Source organism: Hippoglossus hippoglossus, chromosome 24, assembly GCF_009819705.1.
Source record: "Hippoglossus hippoglossus isolate fHipHip1 chromosome 24, fHipHip1.pri, whole genome shotgun sequence".
Lineage (NCBI taxonomy): Eukaryota > Metazoa > Chordata > Actinopteri > Pleuronectiformes > Pleuronectidae > Hippoglossus > Hippoglossus hippoglossus.
The window spans coordinates 13,865,437-13,887,982 of NC_047174.1; the positions used below are offsets into that span (position 1 = coordinate 13,865,437).

General features: G+C 42.8%; 2 protein-coding genes across 5 annotated transcripts; one reads left to right on the forward strand and one right to left on the reverse strand.

Annotated features, from left to right (window-relative positions):
* Positions 1-526: 526 nt before the first annotated feature.
* On the forward strand, positions 527-7,522 carry napbb (N-ethylmaleimide-sensitive factor attachment protein, beta b). The gene is made up of 11 exons (XM_034580178.1): positions 527-749; positions 2,271-2,350; positions 2,587-2,703; positions 3,646-3,692; positions 3,821-3,898; positions 3,995-4,050; positions 4,854-4,938; positions 5,038-5,142; positions 5,223-5,291; positions 5,381-5,431; positions 6,277-7,522. The coding sequence occupies exons 1-11, from the start codon at positions 649-651 to the stop codon at positions 6,376-6,378; spliced, it is 891 nt and encodes a 296-aa protein (XP_034436069.1). The 5' UTR covers positions 527-648; the 3' UTR covers positions 6,379-7,522.
* Positions 7,523-8,624: 1,102 nt separating this feature from the next.
* gzf1 (GDNF-inducible zinc finger protein 1) lies at positions 8,625-20,971 on the reverse strand. Of its 4 annotated transcripts, XM_034579544.1 has the most exons (9): positions 14,365-14,689; positions 13,097-14,213; positions 11,806-11,989; positions 11,519-11,688; positions 10,673-10,767; positions 10,329-10,496; positions 10,048-10,205; positions 9,710-9,817; positions 8,625-9,667 (listed from the first exon to the last, which is right to left on the reverse strand). In XM_034579544.1, the coding sequence occupies exons 2-9, from the start codon at positions 14,161-14,163 to the stop codon at positions 9,017-9,019; spliced, it is 2,601 nt and encodes an 866-aa protein (XP_034435435.1). In that variant the 5' UTR covers positions 14,164-14,213; positions 14,365-14,689; the 3' UTR covers positions 8,625-9,016. The 4 variants fall into 4 exon arrangements, with proteins under 4 accessions (XP_034435435.1, XP_034435438.1, XP_034435436.1 ...); XM_034579547.1 differs by lacking the exon at positions 14,365-14,689 and adding an exon at positions 20,923-20,971 and having other exon boundaries at positions 8,625-9,817; positions 13,097-14,121; XM_034579545.1 differs by lacking the exon at positions 14,365-14,689 and adding an exon at positions 15,395-15,614 and having other exon boundaries at positions 8,625-9,817; positions 13,097-14,121.
* Positions 20,972-22,546: the final 1,575 nt, after the last annotated feature.

A 22,546-nucleotide genomic window follows, 5' to 3' on the forward strand; every position in this document is an offset into this window, starting at 1 on the left:
GATCAAAAACTGTTTTTTAAAACTGTTCAGATGACAAAAAATGGATGAATATTAAATATCTATCTATCTATCTATCTATCTATCTATCTATCTATCTATCTTTCAACTTTATATACAAACATTGTAGAGATGTGCCCAACAGTTAAATAAACAGACATCAAGATGTACAAACATGTGTTAAAAATTAATGTAAATTGTAAATTTAGTTGTGTTATTAGTTGTGTTGATATATTCTTTAAATTCACATAGAACTCCAGTGAAATAGTTGGTATTATTTGCCTTCATTGTTATTCTGCATTTCTGGGTGTGAAATGAAGTCAATATTATTTTCTAAAATGTGTTATAACATTTAACAGTCAAATAATCTTAAAGATACTTTTCACAATTTGCCATCAGCTATTACGTAACACTGGATATAGAAACCACTTTTTGCGCGGGAGTTGTAGTTCCTTCTGCCGTGAAGCCAACTCTCTTTGCCACATGTGGAAACTTCACCTCCCATGATGCCGCGCGGCTCGTCTTAAACCGCTAGCTGGTGCACGCCCACGCTAAATCAACCCGTCTTCTGTAATCCTCGGTGCACGCAGCTCGGTCCTCTGCGGGATTTACACTTTGTGCACATTCTCTCCTGAACACCGACACTACAAGATGGACAACTCGGGGAAGGAGAAGGAAGCCATTCAGCTGATGGCCGACGCCGATAAGAAAGTCAAGTCGTCCGGCTCCTTTCTGGGCGGGATGTTTGGAGGGTAAGACAGCACTGCAGCAGAGAAACAGACAGCTAGCTAACTCACAGCAGCCCCAGTGTCTGTACATGCACCCAGCTAGCGTCCAGTTAGCGTCCAGTTAGCGTCCAGTTAGCGTCCAGTTAGCTTGTGTTTTAGCGTCATTTACAGTGAAATAAAACCTGCAGGTCAGTTAGCTACGTTAGCCCAGTTAGCTGTGATCCCTGTAAACACACCCCTCTCTCCTGGACGCTAGCATGGAAGCTGCGCAGTAGTTAAGCTAACTCGAAACGTGAAGGTACCTCACAGGACCTGCTGGTAGCCTGTCGGGTCGTTTCACACAGTCTATATGAAAATGGAAGTATGTGCCAGTATTTATATGTTGGATTATTTCTTAGGCTCTTGTGTAAAAACCTCCTTTAATGGACCACGTGACCTCACATCATGACTGTGGATGTACAGCCTTTAACCCCATCACACACAGACCTGCAGTTTGTGATGGTTGCCACTCAGCCTCTGTGTGTGTGTGTGTGTGTGTGTGTGTGTGTGTGTGTGTGTGTCACATTCTCATTGACCACACCACCATTGGTTTGGAGCATCAGCTGCACACACAACACAGTGAAAGCAATGGCATCTATCTATTTGAACCTCTTGCTTCCTTGTCGTGCAGCACTTTCCACTTTGTGTTGAAGGTGATCCATGAATACAGTTATTATTATGAAGTTGTAATCAAGTGCAAAATCAAGGAATCTCCAAGGATGCAGCTCATTTACAAGATTTTGGCTCATGTGATAGTTAATAATAAAATTAACTAAAATCCAGAGACAGTTGGCATGTACTTTTCCCTGTTATTCGTTTTGCCTATATTCTTATAACAAATGTACCTCCTAAATGTGTTTGCAGATGCTGATTCCTATCCCCTGCTTTATATCTAGGTTTATTTTTAGATTTCATTAAGCACAGATTAAAAGAAATGCATAGTAAGAGGAAAAGTAATAATATACAGTGGGCCAGTGACCTTTGGGAGCTCCATAAATTAGGTGATATATAATTCATGCCATCTTATATGTGGATTATTAAACCGTACAATAGAGATGCAGCAGATAAAGCTGTGTTTGCATGTGTCCAAAATAGAACAAGCAGTTATGCTCCTGTGTGACTGTGTTTTCCCTAAAGCTCCGTCTGAGGTGACCTCCAAATGTTACTACTCAGCAGTATTCATTCTGGGCAGGTTTTTTAATGCTAATTCTGTGGCTGACCAAGCGGTGATGTAATCCTCCGCTGTGATTGAATGGCCCGAGTATCATAACAAATCCAGGCAGCTCCCAGGGGTCCACTTCTCGTCGTGGTGGGGTGGAGATCTATAATGCCTGTATAGGGTGATGCCTGTGTAAAGGGTAGAGTCCATCCATCTCAGCATTGCATCACCCTGTGACCTATGATGCCAAATGTTTTAGTTTAAATTTCGTACACAATAGCCTGTATGGAAATGTATAATATGTTCAGTGTATTTACAACATTTTTCTTTTCATCTGTGGTTACTAGAGGACCTCACAAAGTGGAAGAAGCATGTGAGATGTACTGCAGAGCGGCCAACATGTTCAAGATGGCCAAAAACTGGAGCGGTGAGTTTTGTTTCCTTAAGATATCCAACTTATCTGTTTCAACACACCTGAGACGCTGTGGGATTGTGTGCTTTTATTTATTTATTTTTGCTCTGTAAATGCAAAGTGCAGCACTTTCTGAAGGAGCCACAAGCTAAAACGGTGGAATGATGTGCATAAATTAGAGTGTAAGCTAAAAGCAGAGTGTACAGTATGTGTGCATGACATTTTCTTTTCTCTTTTTCGTCCGTCTTCAGCTGCTGGAAATGCGTTTTGCAAGGCCGCACGTCTCCATTCGCAGCTGCAGAACAAACATGACTGCGCCACCAGTTTCATCGACGCAGGGAACGCTTTCAAGAAGTCTGACCCAAATGGTAAGAGACGACTGACTGGGTTCAAACCTGACTTCAATCTCTATAGCTGCTTTCAGACATGCACTGAAATCCGGATAATCTCGCACACAGCCACACAAACACACACTCACCTCACTGTGTATAGTGCGTCTGAGTGGAGATTCTCCTGCTGCATCGTTCATGGACAAAGTCCAGACCCAACATGTCAGAAAACGGCTCATTTGATTCTTAATGACACTAATCTGATTCTAAAATGAAACATCAACTTCAAAGTTTGATGCAATACAATTATTGCGTGATTTTTTAACAAACTTTAAAATATATATATAAGCCATCCCAGACTAAATCCTGTGTAATTTAGTGTTAACTTGAAAACAGTTTTGTTGTAAAGTTGTGGAGCAAGAGGCTTTCCATAACCAGCAGTGACGAGATGAGGCTGTTCAAGTGGGACTCTCAGAGGATATTAATTAAATATCCCAAGATGAGTCAATGTAGATTGTGTGTTTTTCTAGATTACTGAAACATATTTCTATCCCCAGGCTGAATTTTTAGATTTTGGATAGGAACTCGGGACTGTTTAACACTTTGTGTTAGGCTCTGGTTATGAAGCTGCACTTTACTGTACAATTTGCCTGAGTTGCTTCGCTGTGGATATTTCAAGCAATTGAGCCTGTGAGAGTTATTACCCCTAAATTGCCTGGCATTTACAGTTAGTTGATTTATAGGGCTCTTTGTTCTCTCTCTGGCCTCATTTAATATTCTCCCTAAGCAGAGATGTGACCATTGGTTTTGGGGGAGGGGAGCAGTCCACTGAAGAGGAGGCTCTTTCTTGTGGTTTTGCTCTATCTTTACTTTTTTGATTCTCTAACATAAATAACACGAATGTTGTATCTAAGTGTGAAGGTTCTGTTAAAACGAATCATGTCTAACCGTTCCCTCCTCTTCCCTTAATGCTGCCAAAAGAGGCAATCAAGTGTTTAAATGCTTCCATCGAAATATACACAGACATGGTAAGATGCTCGTAGAATGTCTGCATCTCATTCACAAGAGTAAATCTGCCTTTAACAGAGCTGGATATCACATCATCACGATAGATCCCATTCATAATGAGTTCTCTCCTCTTCCTCTTCCCTCCCAGGGAAGATTCACCATCGCAGCCAAACACCACATCAATATCGCAGAGATCTACGAGTCTGAAATGGTGGATATCGAAAAGGTAACGCAATCTACATAGTCAATACGACCACTAGGAGCAATATTTGTTTCAAACAACACTTAAGATTGCACTGTTTGTTGTTTTTCTTTTGTAAAGGCCATTGCACATTATGAACAAGCAGCCGACTACTACAAAGGAGAAGAATCAAACAGGTACTGTTCTCTCTGTTTCTTCTACCAAACTAAAATACTGCATATTATCTATATTATCTCCCATCTATTTTCAGCTCTAAAACCTGATACTACCATGTTCAGTTTCCAAAGATCAGGGATAAGACAGTACTCTAATAGTCAACGAGAATGAGCAGCGGTTGAAATAGAGCTTTTATCATAGTATTGTGTAACTTTAACTTTTACATTATTCCCTTGAATGTCATCAGACAAAATATTGTCACACAAAGTTCATTCATTTTAACTGCTGCAGCTTAAAGGCTAACATTAATGAAACTTGCACTAAGGCTGGGAGATAAAGCAATCACAAGAATGATTGCAACATCATTTTCATCAATAGCAATACAAAAGAAGTTCAATTTATATCAATATGTTGCTTATGCTTTGTAAAGGAGGCAAAGAACATACTTGTTTTCAATGTTCAACCTCAGATTTGAACGTGTTTGCCATTCTCTACTCATAAAGACTTTAAAAGTACAACCTTCATTCAGTACTTAAAAACAGAAATAATAATGTGACATTTATCGTGATAATTATCGATACCACTGATAGGAAACGTTTTATCTTGATAACCTTTGTTATACTTTGTACTGTTTGGATCGCCCAGATTTCAGCTGTCGCACCTGCATTTTTGTTTGACTGTCTTATTCTCCAATGTTCCATGCTATTGAGCTTAACATTTAAAAAATATAAATAATAGACCAATAGTTCTCATGTACTCTGTACATACAGCATTCATGGTTGGTCTGTTTAACACATTTAGTCTTATTTCAATTTCTCTTTAGTTCTGCTAACAAGTGTCTGCTGAAGGTCGGGGGTTACTCTGCTCAGCTGGAGCAGTACCAGAAAGCGATTGAGATCTACGAGCAGGTGGCTACTGCTGAGATTCATTGTGTCATGCTTTCCCTTTCTCAACCCCTCTAATTAACGACATTTCTAATACATTTCTTATGATTTGGATGCATCTAGGTCGGAGCTAACACGATGGACAACCCGCTGCTGAAATACAGCGCCAAAGAGTATTTCTTCAAAGCCTCCCTCTGTCATTTCATCGTCGACGAGCTCAACGCCAAGGCGAGTTTATACCTTTGTGGTTCGGTCTCGGGATAGGGACGGAGAGCTGTGGTACAATCTAACACGCTGTGTCTCCACAGATTGCTATTGAAAAATATGAGGAGATGTTCCCGGCTTTTACAGACTCCAGAGAATGCAAGTTGTTGAAGGTAAGTGGATGCTGACAACTCAGAGGCAGCCGGTGGCTCAGTGAATCAGTTCTATGAGTAACCTACATTTCTTTTTTTTTGCTTGACAGAAACTTCTTGAGGCACATGAAGAGCAGAACACTGAAGCTTTTACAGAGGCAGTAAGTCATGTGTACACTATGAAAGTTTTTGCTGAGCTCAGAAATCCCTCTGCTTCAGCTATTGTAGTTTTGTTGAATCCCGTGTGTATTCAGGAAAGAAGAAAACTGGATCTCAGGAATCTGTGAAGTCTCTCAGGGCTGTGTTTATATGAAACTGGTGCAGACGGAGCCGACCTTCAAAAAACATGTTTTAAAATGAACTCAAAGTCAGAGAGGGAAGAGGCCTCATCAGAGAATTAGAGAAATACTTAACAATATGAAAGATGTGTTAGTTTATACATTTGCAAAGCTGCTGGTTAAATCACATAACTCTTCTCAGATTATGGAGGTTATGTTTTTCTCCCGTCCGTTTGATTGTGTAAAATCTGAATGGATTTCCACCAAAGTTGGGGGAAGGGTGCAGTATGGGTCAGGGGAGAAGCCATTCAATTAAGGTGGGGATCCAGGATTTCTTTTGGTCACTTAAACATTGAGAGAGGGTGTTTTTCTTTTACATCAATTTCAGTTTTTTCTCATGGAATAATTCATGGATCTTGATTTAAAAATCAGGCACACTTAGGAAACTGATATCGGTGATTGTGTGAAATGTGGTGCAGCTTGATTGTATTTAAGGGGACTGTTGGGCCTGGCTGAGGTATGGGCTCTACTGAGTGCGATTGTAGTTGAGACGGTGATTCTTGTTGCAGCAAAGGGCTAATATGTGATGCAATTTCATGTCTCACTGTGCAAATTTGATAAGAATGTTTATTACGCTAAACCGCAGACAAACACCTATACAAATGTCTTATATCGGGTAACTATTGAATCAGTCGTGCTCTAGTGTCTGCGTTCTTTTCTGTCTGCAGGTAAAGGAGTTTGACTCGATCTCACGTCTGGACCAGTGGCACACAACCCTCCTGCTGCGCATCAAAAAGACCATCCAGGGCGACGAAGGGGATCTGAAATGAGCGACACGCGGGTTAGAAGCACAGCACGGAGGGACAAATCCATCACGCATGCTTACATACATCCATACACACACACACAGCCACACAAACACACACTCACCTCACTGTGTATAGCATCAGGACAGGGGCGTCTGCTGATGATTTTGAACATCCCACTGCTACCCGTTCAGAGCACTACCTTGCTTTCCTGCAGAGCATATCTGAATCTAGTCAGAATGTAAATCCTCTCGCCCTCACCTCTGCCCAGGGGATTGCTGCATACCTTTTTCTGCTGGAATCCGTGCTGGTGGATTTCCGAGCGGTATATCGTATTGAACCTAGTATTAACGACAACCACTGCATGTTTTGTACTATTATTGTTTCCTAGTCAGACGCAGCTTGTTTTTTTAAAGCTAGTTTATTGTATATTTTAAATTATTTAAATGTCTCAGTTTGTTGTACATAAGATTATCATTGTATTTATTTAAAGAATCTACTATTATCTTAATTTGTATTGTGTTGAAGTAGAAGGGAAGGATGAAATAAATGTCACAAACGTTATTCAAAGTCATTACCATTATTAAAAAAAAAAAAAAAAAAAATACACTAAAAAAAGATTTTACTTTCCTTTTTATCACCTTCTAGACGAAGGGGGATGATATGCACCAAATGTAGACTGTTAAACATTTCTACCTTTTCCATACATATTCATGATTTGATTACTTAAAAGCTCCTTTATTATCATTTAATTTTTTGTTGATGTAGTAATACTTTAACGTTTGAGGCTGAGATGTTTAGATTTGCCCATGTGAGCTGTATTTTTGAATGAGAAGCACTGACGTGGGAACCGTTGCTCCTTCTTCCCAGGGCAGTAATCTTGGGATTACCGCGCATCATTAGTCACTCCTCTCTGTGCCGTGTGCCGTGTCGTGTCGTTAACTAACTCGGTGAAGGTTTACTACCTTTCATCTGGCCAGTCGCTAAGCATGTCATTATGTGTAGGTTACAGTCGTGTCACATCCACTAGTGAGCCAGACCAAAGTTTTTACTAAAGGGTCAGTCGCCCTGCGTATCCAGCTTCTTCCAGAGTGGAATGACAATGGACCGAGGATATGATCTGTATGCTTGTGCGAATGGACAATAATAAAGGTATTCTATCCCACAATGCCCTGCCTTTGACCTCATGTGTGCGATAGAAGTGTTGTGTGATGAGCATCAGTCTGTCCTTTAATCATCTTTCGTGTTCCTAAATCAAACATACTGTAGCTTCAGTTCAGTACTACACAGTACACACATTACCAGTAGTGCTTGATCCTATATTGAGATTATAGAAAATCTGGTGTATATTGATAATTTATTAGTGTACCTAAGATTGTCACCCAAGTGGAAATATATATACAGTATTACAAGCTAAAGTGACTTGTTTTTATGAGGAAGGCTATTAAATACATTGTGTTGCTAATGTTTGGCCTGATAAATAATATGTATAATAATATATAATTCCGTTGATATATACCTTTTATTGAACTGTTACCTTCCTCTGTGTCTCCGCTGCCATAGACCTGCTGCTCTGTCCAACTGTAACCTGATGCTGTCACATTTGACTGGTGAAAAAAACTAATCAATATAATCAATCACCTATAATCTAGTTTTGACACGACTGCATCCTGCTCTTATACAACACAATGTCCGTGTCATGTTTAGTGGGCATTCTTTTCAACTGCCCATCTTTATTACAGTATTTTGATCGGGTACCATGTCTATAACAAATCTACATTTTCTTGTCAAATTAACTCATTTGAAAAGAAACTAACTAATTTCATTTAACTGGGTTGAAACTTCCAAACTTAGAGTTTTAAAGTTATGTATTTTCTTTTTGGAGGAGTCAACCTTGTTGACTATTACTTTGAAATGCAGGTGTAGCTACATGGAAAACTTCCAAACAGAGTAAAGTGCCAGAACTTTGAAGGATTTGAGCTCACTCATTTACATTCAAACCTAAATAAATCAACAGGGTTGCAAGGAGCATGCTGTCATTCCACAGCTGTATGGAAAGCTAATTCAGTGGGGGGGGGGGGGGTCTTTCGCTGCCAAGGACTTCTGACTAGGTTCCCAGATCATCCTGCAGAACGTCCAAGATGTAACTCCTGAAGTTTTATTATATATATATATATATATATATATATATATATATATATATATATATATATATATATATATATATATATATATATATATATATATATATATATATATATATATATATATATATGACAGGAAAAGGTCTGTGATACTTGCATGCAAGGGCTTGAATGGAATGAACCTTTTGTGAGGTTTGGCATTATGTGTTAGTAACTAACAATCGCCTTCATTTGTATTCAACTTCATTTATGCAACATTTCACGCGGTACATTAACAAACCATTTGCTAATAATACCCAATACTTGAAATACCTTAGTTACATCTCTTAAGCATGTAGCATTTCCCACTGAATACCTTAACATCGCAACATGTCGTGATAAACACTGAAGATCACAGATGTGACAAAGTCAGAATACGTATTCAGACGTTGCTAATTCCAAAGTATATACAAAAAATTGCATTACTGAGGGGTTGAAACGTGGCCCCGGATAAAGAGCTTTATATTTACATCCACTTTCTACACAGCGTCTTGATCGGGGGTCTTTTTAATTTCATCCAAAGAGTTCTCTGCTGTCTTTTCCTTTTCCTGTCCGTCGACGGCTGCCGTTTGTTCGCTTCCGCAAACCATGTCACTGACAATCACAGTCTGAATATCAGGTTCTGATTGGTTGATCTTGGTCTCGGAAACTGGAGACAGAATCGTCTGTGACACAGCAGCTTCCAGGACGGATGACGTTGAAACAGCTGGGATCTCGGAGACCGATGCCAATGTGGCGTCAGAGACGGGAAGGGAGAGAACTGAGGGTACGGACAAAGAGGTGGTGGAGGAGGACAAGGGGATGGGATGAGCCATAGAGACAGGTATAGCGAAGGGGATGGCGGAACCATCTAAGGAAATGAGGTTGGTGCTTGTGCCGTCAGTGGTCATGATGGGCTGGATATGCGTCCCAGGTGGCACCTCGGTGTGGATGACGGTGATCCCGCCGTGACTGACCAGAGCAATGGTTCCATGGCTGGTCCAATCAGGTGGAAGAGTGATTGGCTCGGCGGGAACCACAATGGAATCTGTGGTGGTTTTACCGGCAGCAGCATCAACAGCACAAGTGGCATCAGCGGCAGCAACAGCGTCACCTTCAGCACCAGTGGAAACAGTGTCACCAGTCGCAGCACCGCCTCCACTTTTTCTTGATGGGCTCGTTTTCTCCCCTGCTCCTGCTTTTTTTGTCTTTCCCTTGGGGGTGGATTTGGGTTTCTTGTCCTCCACATTTCCCTCCAGAACCACCAGGTAGGTCTTCCAGGGAGCATCGGCGTCGTGAGTCTGAACGTCAAAAGAACTCACGTTAGTTTTCATAGCAGTCAAAGCACTTTAAGCACAACTTATCAGGCGATAAGCATGGACTAGTAGCCCTTATACCATTAATAAAGTTCTTTTTTTTTAAATGTGTCGGTCCAGTCAAAAAGCCAGTTTCAGCGACACTGTACCCAAACAGTCACATTTGAAAAAACCCTTTCAGATAGAACGACGATAGTAAGGTAAGCACCACTAACCATAGCGTGCCTGCGGAGGGTGGACTTGTCCGTGAAGGTGCGGTTACAAAGGGCACACATGTAGGGTTTCTCCCCCGTGTGGATACGCTGGTGCCTCTGCAGGGCGTTGATCTGGGTAAAGTGCTTGTCACATTCTTTACAACTGTACGGACGCTCGCCTTCAGAGGGAACAAACACACGCAGGTGGAATTAAAACGGGGGGACAGTGAGGAGGTTGAGGTTAAAAGCAGACGATGCCCTCAAATGACCGAAAAACTAAGTGTGACCGATCTTGCAGTTACCTGTGTGTATCTTTAAATGCTGGTGGAGAGAATTCCTCTGAGCGAAGCCTCGGCCACACTGTTCACACTTGTACGGCTTGAAGCCAGTGTGGATGTTTGAGTGGTGCCGGAGGTATTCTTTAGATGCAAAGCTTTTCCCACACGCCTCACACATGAAAGGCTTCTCTCCTAACAAGAGAAAAAAGAAACAGCAGAAGAAACATCATCTTCACATGTGGTCTGACATGTGTAGACAGCAGTGTGGGTACGATCCTAAAGGACTACTTAAAGGGACAATCTTAGCTAAGGCACAAACAAAGAGGATAATACAGAAATGTTGAGTTGTAATATTAAATCAGTCTTACCTGTGTGTGATCTCTTATGATAAGCCAACATGTGCTTCTGAGTGAACCTGGCTTCGCACTCATCACATGCAAAAGGCTTCTCTCCTGTGTGAATCCTACAAATAGGCACAGTTTAGACCTCAAATATACACATATGGTATTCGTGTGTATAAATAAAACTCCCAGCTATCATTATCAAGTCATAGCTACTCACTGGTTTTGTATATTTATGTCCACAGTTGATGATTGGACAGATCATAGACTGTTTTATAAAGACGGACGACATGACGGCTCCCAAAAGTGAAGCCAAAGCATCTCGATCACTTCCTCCATGTTAATGGATGGGATATGGACCAGACTAAAAAGTTTAAGTACCCGTCAAATACATTTTTCTCAAAGATAGTGTCTGTCATTGTAGGTGCTTCTTATCACTCTGCTGTTTGTTCAATTTTTCCAGTAAGTTTGGTTAAATTCCGTTGTTTGATGCTATAAAAACAAGGTCAAAAGTCAATCGCCACTGCGCAGAGTCTGGCTCTAAACGTGCAACATGGCAGCGTTCGTATCCAGGATCTTTTAGTGTCATGTTGTTATTCCAGTGGGAGGAAGTAGAGACGCGTCGCTCATCTTTATATACAGTCTATGGGACGGACAGGGACCATATGAAAAATTTGATTGGAGTTTCGCTGCGACACATTCTCAGACAGAGCACTCTGGGAATTTGTCCAAACAGGCGAGTATTGCTCGCTCAACTTACTTTCTTCTTGACTTCCCCAAATTTAAAACCTCAACCCTCTGGTTTACATCGTTATCATTTACACAGCTCCTTCCCCTGTTCTCACTTCCAGTCATCATCTGTGAGTTCTGTACCTGCGGTGCATCTTGAGAGCAGCATTCTGGGTAAATCTGGCGCTGCATTCAGTGCACTCAAAAGGCTTTGCTCCAGTGTGTATCCGCTCATGCAGCAACAGAGCTGTTTTGGAGCTGAGCGACTTTCCACAATCAGGGCAGACGTGACGCATATTGTTACGTTCGTGCACCTGAGAAGCAACAGGGGTGGGAGAGAAAAAATGCAGATAAAGAAGTCACGATTAAATATTAGTAGAATAGCTCTGAATTGGACTTTTAGATAGAGACATTGTTCCGTGCAGCCTCACCTGTCTTTGATGGCGGACGACATCCTTCTTTCGTTTGAAGGTCTTTGAGCAGGAGGCGCAGGAAAAGAGTCTCTCGCTGCTGTGGACGTGCTTCTCGTGGATCTTCAAGTTGCTGCGGTTGGCGAAGGTCTGCTGGCAGGTCTCACAGCGGTAGACAACGTCTGCTTTCACTCCATGGTACGTGCTGGGCAAGAGAACGGGAATGGGTCACAGCAATATCAGAAGTGTTGTTTTGAAGTATCATGATAGCTGATCATCTGACATAGCTCAAGCCTTAGAGGTGGATAAACTATTTACTTCAGGTAACATCGGAGAGCTGTGGTTGGAGACTGCCATGCTGAGGAACTGGTGTGCAAAATAATTCCATGTCTTCTTGTTGTGGGTACACGTTGACACATTTCTGACAGTATGATTTTTTTGTTCATTTTGGTAATTAAGTATTGATCGTGCTGTTAAGAAGCTGACTATACTATGACTGCCTACTATAACACTTTTGACTGAGTTTTCAGAATCCACTATGTAATTACACTTTATTCCCTTCTCCCTCTTTCTTCCTCATCTAGACAGGTAGTTAAAAGAGTGCATTTAGGTTTTACCAGATTCTTAACAGATCATAAATTGTGTTTGAGAAAGTAGGACACACTAATAAACTAGAATGGCACTGGGTAGAATGCATACCTCTGTCAAGGCCCAACAGTCCCTTTATGAATCTAGATTTAAATCCAGATTTTTATTTGGACCTGCACCAAATTGCACAACTAGTAAATATCATTTTTTTCTCATTAAGATCAATTAATGATTTTTGAGAAATTAATGAAAATGTTGAAAAAACGCCCCATCTCGCCTGCTTATCTAGATCTGCATCAAAAATCCCACCCCTCCATGAAAATTCATGGAAATCCATTGAGTAGTTTGTGTGTAATTCTGCTGACTAACAAACAAACAAACGCAGATGTTGGTGGAGTTGAAAAACAAACAACTGCACAGCAGCAGCTGAGGTTCTTCTCCCCCAGCATCTAACAAAAGCCAGTGACTAGGGAGCGCTAGAGGAAAACCAAATGTTAGTGGTATCACACTATAATACCAACTATGAGATTATCAGGATGTTTGATAATGAGGTTGTGAGCTTGCTATCAGCTGGGCGTGATTGTTGAAAATCTGCTTTAAAGGAATCTGAAACTAGTCCCATCTCCTGTCAAATAGTGGATTATAATAAACAATATCAGTGTTTGCTTTAGGGAGCTGTTGTAGAGACCAGTGAATTAATCTGAGGATAACTACAATGTCCAACCTGATGTGCTTCAAGTAGCTCCTCTCGTAGTGGAAGGTCCGCTGGCACTTTTCACACTGGAACTGGGCTTTGGACGTTCGTTTGGACGTCACCTTGGACTCTCCCTCTTCCCCCTCCTCCTCCTCCTCCTCCTCCTCCTCTTCCTCTTCATCCACAGATAACATGGGGTCTTCGGGATTACTTTGCACATCGTCCTCGTTTTCACCGTTGTCCACATCAGAGCCCGGCAGTCTGCATGAAGACTCATCCCCTCTCTCTGCTCCGTTCTCTGGCTGAGCCTCGACTTCAGTCCTGTCCTCAAACCCCTCTGCGTCTTCATTGGTAACTTGGTTTTCACTGTTCGAAGCCTCTCTCGTAGCGTTTAGACGCCTCTGAAGGATTCTGCGGCTGGATTTCCTCGGCTGCACCTGTCCCCCTTCGCTTTTTTCATTCGTCACCGTTTTCTTCACCTGAGATGTTTTTGCAGTGACTTCATTCTCAGAGCTCTGTGGTGAGAGCTGCCGCTTCAGAACTAGCCTGCCCAGCTGCTTCTTCCCTTTGGGCCCTTTTTCTTTATCGTCACACTGTAAGTAATAATGATCCGCAACATTTGATGCAGGCGTTTTCTTTTTAGGGGGTTCTAAAGTCTCAGCACGCAGGGCCTCATCACAAACCTCTGACAGATCCCTACAGTCCAACAACTCTGCCGCTGCTTGCACGTCAGCGATCTTTTTGCTGGCAACTTCCACTTTACCCGTGTACACAAACTCCAGAAACTTGGAGAAATCGTCAGAATGCACATTTGAGAGGGAGACTGTGTCTCGGGCTACATCCTGGATGAGAAGGGTGTTCTTGAAGTAGCCACTGGATGCTGCGAGCACCACCTGATGGGCCCGGAACTCCTGCTTGTCCCCCTGGAAGTCAACGTGCACGGTGACATCACACAACTGTCCCTGCAGCCTCAGCTGATGCAGAGAAGCCAGGATGTTTTCATGGTGCGACCTGGAGGTGAGCTGGACCACTTTGCGCCTCATGATGCATTTGTGCTGCGGACAGAAACAGAAAAGGAACGGAGACTTGTAAGGCATATGAGTTACCTTAACTTCGCAAAGGTGGTTATTACACAAAAACACAAAAACGTCTCAACCTATTTCGATGGAGGGGTGCGGCATGATCCAAGGAAGAACACGGATCTAGATTACAGCACGTTTAATTCTTAAACATTTTTGTTGACTCCTCAGAGAACAACTCCATGTTGTTCGGTTTATACATCGCACACCCCACTTTTAAAGTATAATCCGGGTTGCTTCAAGCACAGATGATTGCATGGTTGTTGTCTGTTGTTTTGCCCTTGAAATTACACATTTTCCCCCTTAAAGCAGGAGCACATTAACTTTGACCTCTGGGCCCAGTGAGCTGCATGTGTGCCCCCTGCTGATCCCCCTATCGAAGCCCTCTATTTGTCCTAGTCTCTGCAATATCTATGTATTTGGTTATAATTACTTCTGCCTAAGGAGGTTAAGTTTTCATCTGTTCGTATGCAGGATTACGCAAAAACTACAGGATGGATTATCACGAAACTTGTTGGGAAAAGGACAGAATTCATTAAATGTTGGTGCGGATCTAGTTGATGTGGCAGAGAATAACTCCTGGAACTTGACGAGGGGGGGGAAATCATGCATATCAAGTGGACTGACATTTATGAATGTGTGCAGTTAGGTGAAGATCAGATAAAAATAGAGTTTACACGTGGTTTCATGAGGGGACTGACGGGCCTGGGTGGAGGTATGAACTGTGCTGAGTCACGTTTTATTTCTGATCACATGTGAGTGTCAGGAAATCGTGGGGGCAGTTGTGTTGACAGTGCGATTTTTTTTTTTTTTTTTACTCATGTAACTACTTATCTTGAGCAGTAGTTCGAGTATTACATGCATCATCACTACTGGGGCGAATATTAGGGCAACGATTGCTTCCCCACGAGCAAAGGGAGCAGCTACTACTCAGCTAATGCTTGTAAAACTATCTTTACAAGACAATGTGGATCTGAAACACTTCATACATGCGCATCTAAAAGCTCCTCTAGCGGGACAACACAGTGAATAAGATGCGTTGTCTTCATAATGTCCACGGCTAGGACACTCAGCGGCTAACAGCAGAGCCACGGACACGATGCTAAACGAGCTAGGTTGAGCTAACGTTGACTTAGTTATGCAAAAACAAAACCGGAGGAGACAAATGATTTCAACACGGGACATGTGTGAAGCAGCCGCAGCAGCTCGGCGAAACTACCGCACAACAACACGGAGCAAGTTTTCTTACCGTAAGCTTGCTAAAATGGCAGCCCTTCACAAATGCTCGCTGCGTCGGACGGTATATTTCCTGTAGAAATCGCTTCCCCGAGACATCCGGTGCCGAGGAGGCTGATTCCGGATCAGTTCTCCGTCGACGTTAAAGCCGCAGCACCAGAGTGCCACCACTGCTCCTGGATCAGTGTAACGGGTTTGTTCACGAACACGCAACGTAACTTGTCGATATTGACGATGTTGTACATTCAGGGCATTTCCGGGTTTACTGTCAAGCTAACGTAGCTAGCTAGTGTTAGCTCGTACTTTAAACAGTTTGCATATATTTAATTTTAACCTGTGTTCTTTTCAAAAGCTGGGTTGGCTATAAGAAATGTCTCCTAACTTTAAATGCAAGTGTGGGAGAAACGTTAAAATGCTACTTGATGCTAAAGCTGTTCAAATAATACTGAAACTAACAATATTCAGGAATCTATTAATTATTTATACATTATTTCACAGTAAAGGGTGTTAAATTAGCTAATGTTAGCTAGCTGTTAAATCAGATAATGCTATCTAGCTAATTAAACACTCTTCAATGCGAAATAATGTATAAAGGTTTGGTTTGGTTTAAATATTGTTAGTTTAAATATTATTTGAACAGCTTTGGCATCAGTAAGTTCCATCTTAACGTCTCTTTCAAGCTTAATTTAAAGTAAGACCACATTTCTTATAGTCACCCCAACCGTAGCGAAGAATACAGGTTAAAAATGAAATATCTACAGAAACTGTTTAAAGTTTAGATTATGTCACATACTGGTGTTACCGTAATTCTAAGCAGAAGCAACCAAAACTGTATTTGTTGTTGCACTGATGCCCTGTGGCCACACGGGGGCGCCGTTGTACAAAGGGAACCGTGATGTGCTTTGCAAGTATTGAGGAGGGGGGGGACATTAAAAAAAACAAGTTTACATTCTTCAGCATGATCAGTTTTCACGCTGATTACTCTGATTCTAGCAGAAAGTTCAACTGGGCAGACGTACTAAACTATGTGCTTTACACTAGTTCTTTTATTGTGATTTATTGTATTGTAGTTTTAGGAGATTGGCACCAAACCTAATAGAAAACAGGTCCGACACGCTGAAAGATTTAAGTGAACTTGTTTACATCCACACGGACATAACTCAGAAATGCATAAAGCCGGCTGTCATTCCAGAGGTGTCTGGAAAGCTACTTGCGGAGTCACTGGGGTTCAGCTCCTCCAGCTGCCAACGGATGTTTTTCTTTCTTTCTCTCTCTCACTCTCTCTCTCTCTTCCAGAGGAAATCCATATACCTTACATTTGTCTTAATGAATTCTGCAAGCTAGCAATCTCTCCTCCGTTCCGGTGACTCATGCTGCTCTCTGGACCAAAGCTGCGCAGACAGACAGACCTGACCTGGAACACAGTGTTCCCCTGTCTTTTATCTCATTACTCCCTTGTAAATCACACACATAATATTTTATAGATCTGTACACTATTCATAACTGGTGCTTTCTGGTTCATGTTTCCGTGGAAAACTACCGCACTCTATTCTACATGTGCAGATTTAATCATCTGTAAGTGAATGCTCATGGGAATCAAAAGTATTTGCATAGATATTAATATGCTGTGTTTTATGGTAAATAAGCCCAGAGTTTAATAGAATGCCGAATGTGAAAATTAATGAGACAAGTCATACAAATTAATTCTTGGTTTCCATTAGTGCAAGTTCTGACATGACTGAGGAATGGAAGGAAAACATTTTTCACTTTGGGCACAGTAGTGAAAATGCATTTTTCATTTGTATTTTTCACACTGGACTCAGTCTCATAGAAATGTCATAAAAATGCTGTCAGCTCAGGAACGGCTCCAGTAAAATGATAAGATAACACATGCAGGTTAGGCAGTTATTGTAGTTACTAGTCATGTGCAGCAAGTATAGTCATGTGGAGCATAATGTGATATATTTTCTGAAAGTTCAGCGGCTACAGATTCAGGTCAATGTCAGACGTAAACAGGTCGGTTGTTTGTGATGGTGTCCCAGGACGCTTTGTCAGGTTAAAGATACAGCAGAGAAGCAGACTTGAGGTTTCTACATTTCATCACTGGTTGACACGTGTAATCAAGGGAATGAACTCTCAGTGTGTTGCATCACCGAAATAACAAAAGGTCAAACAGTCGTCTCAAAAACATGTCATTTTCAGCAGTGAGGGATACTGGCTGACTTTTCACATTCCTCCAGGGGCATTTTGTGTTATTCAGAGGGGAGCTGGGGGGGAAACAGACGAGGGTTGAGGTGTAGCCTCAGTAGCCAGCTGCATCACCAAGTGGTCCAGTAACAAATTAAAATCCCCACAGATTCATCATCACGTTGTCGGGGGGGGGGGGGGGGGGGGGGGGGGGGGAAGAAAGGGTGAGGTGCAAACACTCTCTGAAAGGCGATGAGCTCAGCAAACAAAACATTTAGTCGACGATGGGTCATGTTTGCTCTGCTATGGGTTGACTCCTCCGCAGAACCGAAAATATCAGCCCTGACGCTCCACAGTGCACAAACAGCCGTATATAATATGCACTGTGCAAGAGGGCAAATCTCAAAACCAAGGCCGGTTTGAATTTGAGGCTACACATACACACAGTGCATGAAGCAAAAAGAAAAACACAGAAGAACTCAGTGAGTTCGGTGTTGGTGGTTGTAGCCCGGGTTGGTTTGCGTGCTGGCTCGTACGCACACCCTAATTTGGATGCAGTGAGGGTAAGTCAGTCAGTCAGTGTCCTCGCAGGACCTCTCCGAGACTCATAATCCCCGGCAAGATGAACTTAACCAGTGATGGTAAGCACCAGAACGATTCATGGAAGTGCAGACACTGGTGGTCCAACAATAACCGCAGCATTCTCTTTGTGCTCGCCCATACGACCACACAGCCGATGCCAGACCAATCGAAAACCAGTCCAACTCAGTATTCTGTGGTGTCCCTCTCTTCCCCCTCCAGTCACTGAGCTCCGGTTAAGAGAAAACATGCATCGTGAACTTTGTTTAATCCTCTTAGACTTGTGTTTCAACAGGCACCAATACCTTTTTTTTTTTTTTTAACAATAGCATGTTTCTGCTTTGACAACGGGATACATTTAATTGATTGAATGCGGATTTGGAGGGCGGTTTAAGTAAATGGACATGGAACTCCACCCATATTTATATAAGTAAGAAATTGGCAGGAGGCAAATATTATAGATGTTTGTGTAGTCTTGTCAAGGCCAAGGTTGGTTTGCCAGGCTACACACAGCAGGCCAGGCCTGTCGATGGCAGTCTCTCCGAACACTTTCCCCTTCCCCTCTTCTATCTTCCCCTTCTTTTTCACTGGCTGGATGCCACACCACACTCAGCCTATCCAGAATATCGCTGGAACCCCTAAAACCTCAGAGGAACAGCAAGCAATGATTCACAAAGATGGCAGAAGACTCTTTCGGGGCCAGACACGGTGTTTACCAAAGACAGAGGCCACACACAGGATCAAATATGATCACAACACGCAAGGTCAAAATCTTATGGCCTTGCTAGTGGCCCCAGGGATCCGCTAGTCAGACGCTTTGGTCCGGTCGGAAATATTTAAACAGCTATTGAATGGTTTGCCATAAAATGTTATACAGATATGTACGGTGCCCAGAATCCTAATGACCGTAGTGACTTTTCATCTTGTCAAAATGTTTATGTTTCCATAACTTTGCTTTACGAGCGCTTTCAAATTTCATGGCAATCTCATCACCCTCAGATTTGCTTAATGCTTACTAGTAAAAATAAAGCGTTAGTAGATGGTGAACCTGCTGCTGAACATGCGATTGTTCAGTCTCGCCCTGAACCTCCTCCCCCCACATTGCACTGTGACAAATAACTTCACCTATATAAAGTAAATTCAGTGCAAAAATAAAGAGAAGCCTATGAATGGTGTCGGTCCTCTTCCCCCTCAAAATAGACTCAATTTCACCGAAAAGAGATGTTTTTTCTTCTCGCGTCTGCCTCGCTCGGAAAAAAAGACTTTCCTTTCATTGATGAAAAGATATACGGCATTCAGAGATGAAATTACTTTCCAAATGGCCTCTGACTCACCATCTCTATTCCCAGTGCTCTCGCTCTCTCTCTGTCTGTCTCTCGCACACCCTCCCTCCCTCCCTCACCCCCTCCTCCACCTTCACTCGTCCTTGCGAATGTTCTACAGTATCTATTGTAACTGTATATGCCACTTAGCACTTCAGACGGCAGACAAACCAGCTCAAGGACGGCCCGCGCCCACTCTTGTGATGCTCATAAATAGACTATTTGTCCAGCCTTACCAAATCACCTTACCCACCGAGCCTGTGTGGGTACTTACGGACATGGAATAGGTTGCACCAAAATAGATCCGTTCTGCTGTGAGAGGGTGGATTCGGGCCTGTAGCCTGCAGCCATAGAGACTAGTGTGTTCCGGGAGACAGCAACATAAAAAGATTGTTGTGCCTTTTTTAAATGAAAAGTAATGACTCACAAAGTTTATCCGTTTATAATGTGTTGGGACTTTTAACATCCGTTTGCAATCTGCAGCACACGAAAACAGGTGGTGTCACCTCCGCAGAGTTTCCCACAATGCAACTCTCTCCCCGCGACTGCGTGGGACATGACCATCAGCACATTCCTGGAGAGCTGGATCCCCAGAAGCAACAATTCCTCCTTCCTCTCTTCCCTCCCTTCCTTCCTGTCGCCCTCTTGTCCTCTCCTTCGCTTCCCGCGGATTGCATCACTCGCCTGCCTCCTGGCCTCCTCTGCTCGGATCCTTTAATCACATATGGCACACATGCACGCTCACATGCATACACGCAGAAGCACACCACAGACACACACACACACACACACACACACACACTGTGGGTAGAGGGCACCCTCGTCAAGTCCTCATACTGGTTTTGTGGCTTCAGTTGGAATTTTATGGTTGGTTTGAGCGGAGGATTCTGGAGGATTTACAGCTGCTCTCCAAAGACTCCGCTCCTCTCTTTTTCTCCCTCCATGTCTTTGTTCCTTCCCTTCACCCTCCCGCCGCCACCCCCCCCCCCCCCTGGTTCCCCAAACCCCGCTCTACCCACTCGCCCTCAAGGTCAGAAATATCCTGCGGTTTAGGTTTTGATCCCCTTGGATATGCCCTTGCTCTTTCCGTCTCTCCCTTCCTTTTCTGTCTCGCTTGTGCTCCGCTCAGACACACACACACACACACACACCACACACACACACACACACACGCACACACACACACACTTACTGTAAGTACGCTGCACTACTCCAAGTATTCCCATACAGGAAACACAAGTTTGGATCAGCATAGGCAGGTCTTGGTGCCTTGCAATTGCACACTCACACACACACACACCCTCCCTCCCACCCGGGGTCAACAGGCTATCCATTGGGGGAAGAAAAAAAAAGTCATCATAGCTCTCTAAGCTTAAGTTGTCATCACTGACGACCTTATCCATCTTAAATCCACTGGTTCAGCGACAGTAAATAAAAGAGACTGATCCCTAACTTCTTCCTGTAGAGTCACAGTCCGTGGACTGCAACGGCCCCAGCCAGGTTAGCCCTGCTCCTCTGGCTTCTCTGAGTTGTGTAACATGGCAGGGATCCAGCACTTGTGTAATACCAGGGACCTTGGCTGGCTGAAAGAATGCCAGTTCAACCAGTCATCCTTCCATATCCGCGGGTGAATGGAGGAACACCAAGTCTTGCCCATTAAAGCCCTGATCCTGAGTCTCTTTCGTGAGCATCAGTCTTTGTAACACAGGTTCGCAAGTTTTCGGGAAAATAATAACTAATCTACATGATAATGATTGTGCCATAAATTATTTTTATTCCTCTACCATTCAATATAGTTTGTTTGGAGTTTTTTTCACATCATTTGCAAAACTTATTTTTCCGCATCTTTTGAAATCTGCCTTGTTCACATCTATGTTAACATGTTAACAGTGTTTTTCTTCTCTGCCTTTTTTTATGTTGCAGCACTTGTTGAATGTTTGTAAGAAAAAACAATATTGCTCTGTACTGCCTCTAGTGGTCAGAATCCCCACGGTACAACTTTAATGTCAATCCCATAGACTGTTTACAAAGATGTACGACATGACTGCTCCCCAAAAATGAAGCCAAAGCGTCTTGATCACCACCTTGTGCCTGGCTGCATCTGCCTCCACCATGTTAGTGGATGGGACACGTACTTAACAAACAAAAAAGTAAAAGTGCACGTCAAATAAATGGTTTCTGTCCAAGATGGCTGCGTTTCGTATCTGGTATATTTTGGCATCATTTCTGGAAACTGTGGGGAAGTGGAAACGACTTGTTTATAACAGTCATTGGTTAATCCCAAAGAGCCCTACATGGTTCGTCTATGGCCAAATGGCCCCAATCTGCAAAAACAAATCTATTACATCTATTTCACATTACACTTGAATTCACTATGACACAGATAATGTTATGCAACAATACAGAGAGAGCAAATATTGAACTTGGATGTGAATAACAAAGCCCTAATACAGTTGCTCTCTGCAGGGTCCATAGTGATTTCCTGTACCATTAACAGCATTTTGTTTTTGATTGTTTATTCAGGAGAAAAAAAGAGCGTGCAGGTAGTCTGTACGGCTCTGTTATCTTTTGTAACCACACGGAACAGGCCTAATTAATTTCTGTCACCACTTTGTGCTTGTAAAACAGGCTGAGCCTCCAGGTGTGCACCCAGGAAGTCCTGCTGGTTTATCTGGCCTCAAGCTGAGTCATCCAATTGTGGGGACAGGAGATTTGACAGGGATCGCCACGGCACTGTTTCCAATTGACGCCTTAACCGGGAAGAAGAAAGACTCCCCCAGTAAAATAAACCACAAATAGTTCTCGAGAAACACTGCACCCCGCCGCTCAGTTTCAGCTTGTTGACACAGCGGCTCAAGACAGATTGTTTTTCAAATACGCAACCGGCTGTCAAATATACAGTGTCAAATTAACTTTGGAGCTGCCTCCCAAAGGTCTGTGTTTTTCATACTGCATTTGTCCATTTTCTTTGGGTTGTCTCCCAGAAGTGGCGGAGACCACAGACATGAAAATACCTGTGAAATGAAGCCCGACCATACGGCCAACTGGCCCAGCCCACATAGTATATGCTGCCTGTC